At 43.9% G+C, this 12144-nt stretch overlaps 1 protein-coding gene across 2 annotated transcripts; it reads right to left on the bottom strand.

Annotated features, from left to right (window-relative positions):
• Window positions 1-3327: 3327 nt before the first annotated feature.
• LOC109877964 (NACHT, LRR and PYD domains-containing protein 12) lies at window positions 3328-10658 on the bottom strand. 2 transcript variants are annotated; one of them, XM_020470200.2, is made up of 10 exons: window positions 10499-10658; window positions 9310-9489; window positions 7446-9149; window positions 6922-7269; window positions 6583-6750; window positions 6303-6473; window positions 5819-5989; window positions 5131-5304; window positions 4840-5013; window positions 3328-4574 (listed from the first exon to the last, which is right to left on the bottom strand). In XM_020470200.2, exons 2-10 carry the CDS (start codon window positions 9348-9350, stop codon window positions 4562-4564), a joined length of 2964 nt encoding a protein of 987 aa, XP_020325789.1. In that variant the 5' UTR covers window positions 9351-9489; window positions 10499-10658; the 3' UTR covers window positions 3328-4561. The 2 variants fall into 2 exon arrangements, with proteins under 2 accessions (XP_020325789.1, XP_020325790.1); XM_020470201.2 differs by having other exon boundaries at window positions 9310-9423.
• Between the last annotated feature and the right edge of the window lie 1486 nt (window positions 10659-12144).

The raw sequence follows: 12144 nt of genomic DNA, 5'->3' as shown, positions 1-12144 counted from the left end.
CTATAGCCTGTAGGGAATAGGGTGCCATTTCTGACGACTCCCAATTTTACCTAGGTAACCCCTCCATCCTCATATACTCCCCTAAACACCTGCTACAATTGACACTGAAACAAAGTTTATTTTTATTTTTTACATAACATGGCTATTAACAAGATAAAGAAATAACATATGAACACATAAGGAACATATTATGTGGCGGACTGCAATAGCATCGAATAATCGAATGCTTGCTGTTTGGGGTTTTAGGCTGGGTTTCTGTACAGCACTTTGAGATATCAGCTGATGTACGAAGGGCTATATAAATCAATTTGATTTGATTTGATTTAGTCCCTGCGATATGCAACTGTTCAGGGAAGTCAGGAACCAATACACGCAGTCAGTCAGGAAAGCAAAGGCCAGCTTCTTCAGGCAGAAATTTGCATCCTGTAGCTCTAACTCCAAAAAGTTCTGGGACACTGTAAAGTCCATGGAGAACAAGAGCACCTCCTCCCAGCTGCCCACTGCACTGAGGCTAGGTAACACGGTCACCACTGATAAATCCATGATAATCAAAAACATCAACAAGCATTTCTCAACGGCTGGCCATGCCTTCCTCCTGGCTACTCCAACCTCGGCCAACAGCTCCTCCCCCACCAAAGCTACTCGCCCAAGCCTCTCCAGGTTCTCCTTTACCCAAATCCAGATAGCAGATGTTCTGAAAGAGCTGCAAAACCTGGACCCGTACAAATCAGCTGGGCTTGACAATCTGGACCCTCTATTTCTGAAACTATCCGCCGCCATTGTCGCAACCCCTATTACCAGCCTGTTCAACCTCTCTTTCATATCGTCTGAGATCCCCAAGGATTGGAAAGCTGCCGCAGTCATCCCCCTCTTCAAAGGGGGACACACCCTGGACCCAAACTGTTACAGACCTATATCCATCCTGCCCTGCCTATCTAAGGTCTTCGAAAGCCAAGTCAACAAACAGGTCACTGACCATCTCGAATCCCACCGTACCTTCTCCGCTGTGCAATCTGGTCACGGGTGCACCTCAGCCACGCTCAAGGTACTAAACGATATCATAACCGCCATTGATAAAAGACAGTACTGCGCAGCCGTCTTCATCGACCTTGCCAAGGCTTTCGACTCTGTCAATCACCCTATTCTTATCGGCAGACTCAGTAGCCTCGGTTTTTCTGATGACTGCCTTGCCTGGTTCACCAACTACTTTGCAGACAGAGTTCAGTGTGTCAAATCGGAGGGCATGCTGTCCGGTCCTCTGGCAGTCTCTATGGGGGTGCCACAGGGTTCAATTCTCGGGCCGACTCTTTTCTCTGTATATATCAATGATGTTGCTCTTGCTGTGGGCGATTCCCTGATCCACCTCTACGCAGACGACACCATTCTGTATACTTCCGGCCCGTCATTGGACACTGTGCTATCTAACCTCCAAACGAGCTTCAATGCCATACAACACTCCTTCCGTGGCCTCCAACTGCTCTTAAACGGTAGTAAAACCAAATGCATGCTTTTTAAACGTTCACTGCCTGCACCCGCACGCCCGACTAGCATCACCACCCTGGATGGTTCCGACCTAGAATATGTGGACATCTATAAGTACCTAGGTGTCTGGCTAGACTGTAAACTCTCCTTCCAGACTAATATCAAACATCTCCAATCTAAAATCAAATCTAGAGTCAGCTTTCTATTCCGCAACAAAGCCTCCTTCACTCACACCGCCAAACTTACCCTAGTAAAACTGAGTATCCTACCGATCCTCGACTTCGGCGATGTCATCTACAAAATTGCTTCCAACACTCTACTCAGCAAACTGGATGCAGTTTATCACAGTGCCATCCATTTTGTTACTAAAGCACCTTATACCACCCACCACTGCGACCTGTATGCTCTAGTCGGCTGGCCCTCGCTACATATTCGTCGCCAGACCCACTGGCTCCAGGTCATCTACAAGTCCATGCTAGGTAAAGCTCTGCCTTATCTCAGTTCACTGGTCACGATGGAAACACCCACACGTAGCTCGCGCTCCAGCAGGTGTAGCTCACTGATCATCCCTAAAGCCAACACCTCATTTGGCCGCCTTTCGTTCCAGTTCTCTGCTGCCTGTGACTGGAACGAATTTGGAGACTTTTATCTTCCTCACCAACTTCAAACATCTGCTATCTGAGCAGCTAACCGATCTTGTCGGTAAATAGCCCACCCAATTTTACCTACCTCATCCCCATACTGTTTATATTTATTGACTTTTCTGCTCTTTTGCACACCAATATCTCTACCTGTACATGACCATCTGATCATTTATCACTCGTGTTAATCTGCAAAATTGTAATTATTCGCCTACCTCCTCATGCCTTTTGCACACAATGTATATAGACTCTTTTTTCTCTACTGTGTTATTAACTTGTTAATTGTTCACACTGCTATGCTTTATCTTGGCCAGGTCGCAGTTGCAAATGAGAACTTGTTTTCAACTAGCCTACCTGGTTAAATAAAGGTGTTTTCAACTAGCCTACCTGGTTAAATAAAGGTGTTTTCAACTAGCCTACCTGGTTAAATAAAGGTGTTTTCAACTAGCCTACCTGGTTAAATAAAGGTGTTTTCAACTAGCCTACCTGGTTAAATAAAGGTGTTTTCAACTAGCCTACCTGGTTAAATAAAGGTGTTTTCAACTAGCCTACCTGGTTAAATAAAGGTGTTTTCAACTAGCCTACCTGGTTAAATAAAGGTGTTTTCAACTAGCCTACCTGGTTAAATAAAGGTGTTTTCAACTAGCCAACCTGGTTAAATAAAGGTGAAAAAAATAAAATAATAATAAAGTTACAAAAACTGACAAAATAATGGTATTGTGGCCATCATGAAGCAATGAAAGACATTACGGGACATCAATAGGTAGGCTATTAAAAGACTACTGCCTTAGTGTTGCGTATATTGACTCCACTATCATGCATGCGTAGTGTAGCTTGCTGGCTTGGTAACTAATTCGCGTTTTCCAAACACATAGGCTACAGCGCAGGTTGATAACGAGATACCCGAGGTATTAACCTGCGCCGTGTAACCTTCGAGAGCAAAACCCCCTCATTGTTTTGCTAAGTGTCAGCCGCGTTGTTATTGTACTTTCCACATGGAGACTGTGTGCAATATATCCAAACCGTTGGACTTGCAGAACACTATTTCGTCCAGCGTTATAACGACCTCGTCAGACCATTCCACAGCACACATTTACAAAATGCAGACCATGATTGGTTAGTACTTTAGCCTGTTGTTAGCTAACAATGGTATCATACCTGGGTTTGTATAGATGCGCTCGCAAAAATTCGGGCATTGATCGTGTGGCAAAAGATGCTGTCTGATTTATTATTAGGGACCCAGTAGTGGGTGCTGCCGGTATTGGCTTCACATCCGACATTAGGTTACCCCCCCCCCTACACCCGTGGAGAAATTAATGTTTTTCGCCACCAGGTGGTGGTGATGTACCATAATCAGAGAATCAGACCACACCATCAATGTGTAACATTGTACCAATTTGTGAACATGATACATATGATTGTCAAACAGCTGTGAATTTGGTGTACATTTACACACAAACACAATAACAGAACACACATACAAGCGCACTCAAACAGAACTATGTCCCTCACAATCACACTACTCTAAAGGCACTTGTTTACCTTGAAATACAGCATCAACCAGACTGTTGCAGTTGCAGTAGGTGCAAACAGATCTGGAGACCAGACCTGAAACATATGACCAAAGTTGGAAAGGTTCTGAAGTTAAATCTCCCATTAGTACATAAAAAAAACAATTATGACCAATAGAAGTAGCTAGGTATATTTGGGTAAAATGTACATAACAATAGTAAATAAACCAAGAGTTGTACTACTGTATACATTTCCAAAACATTTGGTCATCTTAATATATATAAAAAAAAGCACTTTCAAAGAGAAATAAAATGTTTTTAAAAAATTGAAAAACAATACTATACTATGCTACCAAGGGCCTGTACCAGTGTTAAAATGAAAACATTGCATCATCCCTCAGAGACGCTTATAACGTAACCTCACTCCACCAAACTGATAGCTTTTCGCTACCGTAGTTGGCTAAGACGTTGTCAAGAGGCCGGTCACGTGTGTTTGAGCAGAGGCGCCCGTTACAAAGGCTATGCATTCTATCGTGTACATACCGATGTGCAAAACAATACTGTAAAGCTTCTGCAAAAGTTAAATGAGTCGATACTGTAGCAAGACCAGAGGAACGGAGTTAGTAACAGTGTGTGTGTGTCATTTTAGCCTCACTATCTGTTTCTAGGTAAATACTCTCTGGTCTTCCGTTCAAGTGTGAGCAGCCAGGATACTGGAAGGCACTTTACAAATGGTCAAAAGTCAGTGAACAAGTCCAGTTGGCTCAAAGCACGTCAAGTGCTGACGGTCGAGCTGAAAGTACTTTGTCGTAACTTGTTAGCCAATCGTTTCGTATCTTCACTCCAGAGTGTTCCCCATTAGGTAACCTCACTCCAGATTTGGGAAGAGGTCGAGCCAAGAACCACCTCCGGCGAGCAAGGCCACTCTCAATCGTTTATTCTGGAAAGAAGAATAACATTAGCAAATGGACTAATGATTACATTGCACTAATGTAGGCCTACAAATTATGACTACATAGACAAAAAACATATTGGTAACATTTCTCAAAAAAGCTAAAGCAAGAGGGCAGCATATCTAGAGTCTATCTAGAGAATATCTTTCAAGTTCGCAAAACAAATAAAAATCTCCTGTCCCACATTTTACACTGTTTGTATGGTAACATTAACAAGTAACTTTTCTGAGCTTTGATGGCACCAGGACTTACTCTAGAGTCTGTAGTTTGTAGTGTGGGTCATCCCTGATGCCGGAGAGAATTCTCAGTCCTTCTTCTCCCGTGTCGTTTCCCATCAGGCCCAGCTCTGTGACTTTGGAGCAGCTGGACTTCAGGGCTATGGCTAGGGAGGAGCAGCCCTTTACTGTGATCCCACAGCATCTCAGACTGGGGGGGGAGAGGGGACACACACACACACACATTCACCTTCCTCAACAATGCATTATAAATGAATTTGTGTGTGAATATGCTTAGAAGTATTAAAACTGTTAACATGTTACTTACAACAGTCTCTCCAGTTTACAGGTTGTTGAGGTCAGTCCCATGCAGAGTGTTTTCACACCGCTGTCTCCCAGTTCGTTTCCAGATAGATCCAGCTCTTTCAGGACGGTGAGACTGGAGCGGAGAGCTTCGACCAGCTCTGGACAGCATAGCTCTGTCATCTTACAGTCACTCAGTCTAGGTGTGTGTGTGTGTGTGTGTGTGTGTGGGGGCAAATGTTCAACAAATACGCACAACATTAGTATGTTATTTGATTTGAGTATACTGTCCCTGTCCCTGTCCATTGCAAAACTACCATTCCAGTATTTTACTTGCTATATTGTATTTACTTTGCCATCATGGCCTTTTTTTGCCTTTACCTCCCTTCTCACCTCATTTGCTCACATTGTATATAGACTTGTTTATACTGCATTATTGACTGTATGTTTGTTTTTACTCCATGTGTAACTCTGTGTCGTTTTATCTGTCGAACTGCTTTGCTTTATCTTGGCCAGGTCGCAATTGTAAATGAGAACTTGTTCTCAACTTGCCTACCTGGTTAAATAAAGGTAAATAAATAAATAAATAAATAAAATCACACATGATGTGCCTGTTGATGCCATTTCAATGTAAAAATCTATCAATCAACTAAACTATTCAATGGTGAACCATTAGGCCTTCTACAATTGTACAGTCTAATCGCAGTGCTCACCGTAGGGTCTCCAGTGAAAAGCGTACAGTTTTGAGGAACAGGAAAAACGCGACAACACCTGATCCCAGGTGGTTCCTGCTGATATCCAGCTCTTTGAGGAAGGTGGGGCTGAAACTGCACCCTCCAACCAGACATCGACAGCCTCCAGACGTGAAGCCACAGCTCGCCAGACTGGAGAGAGAAGGGCAACACTCATCAATTCAATGATTAATTAATCAATCAATGATTTTATTCTTTAATATGTATGTGTTGTATCCAAGGAGTTTGGAATAAGATAAGAAGGGTATAAATACATACGTCCTAAACAGAATTGGACAAGTTTGAATGTACTATTCAGCTCATATGGCAGGAAAAGCAAACGGGCAGCCAACGGGCCAAATTCGGCCCATGACTGATTTGTTTTTGAATCGCCAAAATTGTCTAATTTGTTTCATAGGGGTGTACATGGGATTGGGCACAACTCTCTGCGAGCTAGCTAGCTTACTTGAGTTTCTCCAGTTGACAGACAGGCACTCCGAAGGCTTTGCAGAGCATCTTGACCCCCTCGTCCTTCAGGTTATTGTTGCTCAGGTTGAGCTCCCTCAGACTGGGGATGTAGGCCAGACACCTAATCATGTTCTCACAGCATTTCTCAGTGAGCTGACAACAGTACAACCTGGTGGTGGAGGGAAAATGTATGGTACATTTACTACAGGGAACATTCCACTTTAGAATCAGTGAGGTGGAATGTGTGAGTGTACTACAATACTCCAGACAGTACTCACTCCAGTTTGTATATCTGGGTTGACTTCAGTATGTCCATGAGCAGCTTCACCCCCTGGTCTCCCAGGTTGTTCATGCTGACGTCCAGCTCTCGCAGGTGTCTGGGGTTGTCTATCAGCAACACCGCCAGAGCGCGACTCAGCTCCAGGCCCAGCTTGCAGTTTGAGAGCCTAACAGAGATTACAATCAAATTTGAAGACAACTATTTCCTTACAGAAGGGAACTTCATTTGCATCAAGTCACAATACTAATTCGAAGGAGAATTTTATTAAATGATATGACAAGTGGGGGTAAAGCAAGCAAAGACAAAATCAGAACAGGTTCCGTGGACATTTACTCACTTCAGGATCTGCAGTTCACACTTAACAACCTTTAGTCCGTCAACGAGATGAAACACCCCCGATTCTTCCGGTTCGTTGCCGCTCAGATCCAGCTCTCGCAGGTGCGAGGGGTTGGATTTGAGAGCTTTGGCCAGAGCTGCAAAGCCATTCTGTTTTACCCTGCAGCCGGACAGTTTCAGTCTCTCCAGTCGGCAGTGGGGCTTGGCCAAGCCGGCCGCCAACAGCTGCACTCCTGAGTCCTTCAGCGTGTTGAAACTCAGGTCCAGAGTTTTCAGATTGGACACCTTTGAGGTGAGCGCCGAGGCCAGACATTCACAGGATTTCTCAGTCAGGTTGTGATACGACAGCCTGGTGGGAAGGAGGGTTTATGGAATCAAGAAGCACATTACATACAAGTCATACTAGTAGCCACTTGAACCACCAAAACTGTAAGACGAGCCCAACAAACTTGAATTAACATGTGCGTTACCGACATGTCATATAGATATGTAATAGCTGGTCTTGTTAAATGACCAAGTACTTACGTGGAGGTGTGGGAAGCTTTGATCACTGGCAGCATCCTCAGAAGTTCCTCGTCTCCTCTCTTCTCTACATCCAACCCAAGCATGTCTATCGACCCAGACAACGATGCCAAAAAGAGAGTGGCCAGGTCGGACCAATGTGCAGGTGGATATTTGGCATCTGGGGGGATTCCCGTCTGGAGAAAGAGCACACTATCGTTGTCTAGAGAGTAGTCTTTCAGTTCCCTCAGGCAGTTCAGCAGGTTGAAGGTCCTCGGCGAAGTGGGATTCTCCAAGACCTTCTTCTTGATGTACACTAACATTTCCGGAAGGGCAGTAGACGGTGTGAAGCCAGCCTCGGAGAACATCTGGTTAAAGTTCTGAGCAATGCCGAGGAGGAAGCGAAGGAAGAGGTCCATGTGTCCGGTCTTGCTCCGCAAAGTCATGTCCACCGCGCTCTTGAGTTGGGTGGCATCTCCAAAAAACCAGAGAGTTCTCTCGATCTGGGTTTTCCGGTTGACAGCCCGGTTTTCGTCTTGGCTGCCAAAAGATTGAAGAAACCGCATTGCGGCAAAGAACTCCTGAATGGTGGTATGCCCAAAGTAGTAGATCTTCTTCTGGTGCAGCCCAATATCCTCCCTGAAGATGGGTATGCTTACTTTTGCATACACAGCTGCCACTTGGACATCAATGTTGCACTCTCGTAGGTCTTCCTCGTAGAAAACAGTGTTGCCTTTCACCAACTGCTTAAAGGCTAGTTCCCCCAATTCGTCAACTATCTTTACATTGTGGTTCCCCATTTGTAACAGGATGAGTAGGTCGTTAAATAATGGAGTTAGTGCGACAGGTTCGCATGTTTTGTCGGGTACATATGTCTGTTTCTCGAGTATTGACGCTGAGATTGAACAGATAAAAGGTATCTGGCACAAGTTGTAGAGGGCCTTCGAGTTCTTCAAGTAGGTGATAACTGCTGTGGCCTGGTTCTCATCATTGATTGCTCTCCTGAAGAACTCCTCTTTCTGGGAGTCGGTGAAGCCTTCAATTTCTGACATTCTGTCAATGTACTGAAGAGGGATGCGATGGACTGCCGCAGGTCTGGATGTAATCCATATGTGAGCGACGGAGGGAAGGAGATTACCGTTAATTAGGTTTGTCAGCAGTGCTGGCACGGAGGAGGGCTCTGTGAGATCGGTCACTATCGGGCTGTTCTTGAAGTCGAGAGGACGTCGAAATTCATCCAGCCCGTCAAGAAAGAACCCAACTCTGCAGTTGTCCAATTTGTAAATTCCAGGTTCTTTCAATTCTGGGAAAAACTCATAAAGAAGTTCAACCAGACTCAGTCTCTCCTTCAGCAAATTCAGCTCCCGGAAAGGAAGGGGAAATATGAGTTGGACTTCCTGGTCTCCTTTTCCCTCTGCCCAGTTAAGAATCATCATTCGCACATGACTAGTTTTGCCAATACCAGCAACGCCCTTCGTCAGAGCTGTTCTGATAGGCTCATCTGAGTTTAGGAATGAACATGTTCCTTGATGTCTTCTCCTGTAACCTGGCTCAGATAGAATATACTCATGTTGGTTCTCTTCACTACTTTTACTAGCTTGATAGTGGAGATCACAATGAATATAAAATGGATGCTCAGTTTCTCCCCCTGGTGGACTTTGGTACTTTTTCTTCAGGATGGCTTTTAACTTACTGCGGAGTTTTCCCACATGGGAGGCAGAAACTTTCCTGGCAAATTGGCAAATAAAAGTATATCTTATTTTCTACATGCAATATGAACGCTTCAATGAACATGCCCTACTGTGTATTCAAAATGATATGAATTTTCAATAGACTAATTTTGATCTGGTCCTCTGTTCTTACTGTGTGGTGAATGTGATTATCATACCTTTGTTCAGTCAATCGTTTTTTCCCCCCAGGGCAAAACATTTCCCTGGATTCAGAGGAGGTAGATCTGTTACTACCAACGTTTGTGTCCCTCCAATTTCTCCAGAGACAGAATCTGTGTAGAATGCAGTAAGACAGGCTAGCTGGTCCCTCATGTGATGACACCTGCAGGGAGGTCACACTACCAACCAACCATTGACCCGTAAAACACACAGAATATTGTGATTAGCAGTAGTGGTACTGCCTGCATGTAGGTACACTAGATCACTGATGTACTGTGTACTGCCATTACTCCCTAAATCGTACTGCCTCTCATATGGGAAATTATTCATTAACATGTTAAACCACAAATTATTCTAGCTAAGATTTCCACCTCAGCTTCTCATTGGTAACCTGGGTATGTGTTAACATTACTCTCCGTGACTTATGCCAAACAGTTTGGCATGACAAGGAGTGGCATGATGCCACAAACAGACTGCCACCCTAGGCTAGCTCGTCAGACGTGCTTTCAAACCTTGATTTTTTTTGTTGAATATTACCTTGTGAAATTAAGGCAAGTCTTAACTAGCTAGCCATTGTAGCTGGCTATCCATTGTTTTAGTCATGTAAATATCAGCTAGCCAAGTTAGTAAGTGCCTTGGCTTGTGCGAGCCAGAACGTCTCATAGGCTCCTGCCCTAACTCCTGTTTCTGTAGCGCGGGGCAGCTTGGACAGGACCCTAGTCTATCGCAGGGCCTTACCACCCAACTATCTCCTTAATATTGAGTGCCGAGCAAAGATGCATCAAATCCTATTTTTACAGTCTTTGGTATGACTCGGCCAGGGATTGAACTCACAACCGTCCAATCTCAGGGTGGACACTAACCACAAGGCCACAGCGTTAGCCAAGTTTGAGGACTGATCAAATCATTTGCTAACTTTAGGGACGGTATCATTATCGATGTGGCCTGTGTAGCTAACTAGCTGGTATAGCTAAATAGCTGACAAAACACCGAATCTGCTTTAGCTTAACTACAGGTCCTGTTAGGAATCAGTCTGGGCTAGAGAACTAAACTCAACTCCATAGCTAAAAGCTACAGTAAATGGCTTCGATAATGTACAGGCTAGCAGCATTCATCACATTCCACGTTTCGTTGCTGTAAATTACAAACAACCACCGAACTAATGCAATTCCATAGTTATGTACTTACATGCTTGCTTTTCTCCGTCTTATTCAATTTCACTAATTCATCTCGATAAAGTCATGTTTTTGAAACCTCGCAAATGGGAAGCAGCCATCTTCTTCTTCTGCTTCTGCTTCTTCTTCTATGATATCATGACGGTCCGCAAACAATCGTTTAAGCGCATGCCGCCACCTACTGTGCTGCAATGTACGATCATTCATGATCTTCCCAATTCTGCACTACCATGAAAATAAAATTCAAAACCAAATGAATCCCTAACTTCTACCATACCCTCCCCCCTCCCCCAAAACCCAACCCCATTAAACTTGATCTATATCATGCTGAAACACTCCGCCCTTGTTCAGCATGTCAACAACCATTTCAACAGTAACACCTGTTACCCTCAATATTTCTGGCATCTCTGCTCTCCACAACCCAAGTCGTATTGATAACCTTACCAATCAAAACTATGTAGTCATCTTTATTCATTATCAAAGTGTCCTTTGACAAGGCACATTCATGAGCACAAGATGTCTGAACAGGCCTGGAGACCATGCCAGGACCATCAGAAGTACCAGCCCTGACACTCGGTCCACTTACTACAGGAACATCCATGTAACCTCCACCAGTCTGCCCTGTAGTTCTACCAATCTGTTTCACGGCCTCTGCATATGATACATCATGACTTATCCCATATCTCTGAGCCTCTAGCCTCTCTCTGTGCCTGGCATCCACTAACAGCTTAGCCTAGGTAGCCTATACCAGAGGCGTCACCGCAGGACCCAGAGTGGGGTGGTGGGGGAAAAAAACATATGGGACCCATAGTTTTTCCTGATTTGCGAACCTAACCAGGTAAAACTCTGGAACGTCTGACGTCATGAATCTAAAAAGGTTTCATCTGGGCTATGATAGGACCCGAGTTTTTCTAATCAGGTCACATGTTTTTTGTTTTTTCATTTCTGAAAAAAATCTAATCAACGTGTATTTGTCACGTGCGCCGAATACAACAGGTGTAGACTTTACAGTGAAATGCTTACTTACGGGCTCTAACCAATAGTGCAAAAAAAAGGTATTAGGTGAACAATAGGTCAGTAAAGAAATAAAACAGTAAAAAGACAGGCTATATACAGTGGCGAGGCTATAAAAGTAGCGAGGCTACATACAGACACGGTTAGTCAGGCTGATTGAGGTAAAGAACTTGACGCTCTCCTGGACTTTGAGGGGGATGAAACCCCTGTCAAAGTCCAGCAAACGTGTACTTCATATGAATTATATTTTAAAGAAGGACTAGGGGGTTTCTTATACACAGAGAAAGCAACTTGATGGACAATAAAACGCACAGGGCTGAGCTTGCTTTATGCAAGTTTGCATCGCATAGTTCTGACAATGAAACTGCAGACATTCTTTTTTTTTTATGTACTCAGTCAGCTATCATGTTTATTGATTAATTCAAGTTAATCATTTTGGATTGAAAAAGTCTTGGTGGCCCAAGAATATAAACCACATTTTATCCCATTCACATTTTCTCACAAACAAAATGGACTATACTGTATTTGAATAAACTAAACCAAAATATTGAAATGCGCTGCGGCAAATGTCGCCTCTCCACACGTTTTCTGGTGACCCTGTTATAGGTCATGCTGCTTGACAACATTTAGAGTTTTAGACCTTTA

This window comes from Oncorhynchus kisutch, linkage group LG20 (assembly GCF_002021735.2).
Source record: "Oncorhynchus kisutch isolate 150728-3 linkage group LG20, Okis_V2, whole genome shotgun sequence".
NCBI lineage: Eukaryota > Metazoa > Chordata > Actinopteri > Salmoniformes > Salmonidae > Oncorhynchus > Oncorhynchus kisutch.
This window is presented reverse-complemented; position numbering and strand designations above follow the sequence as displayed.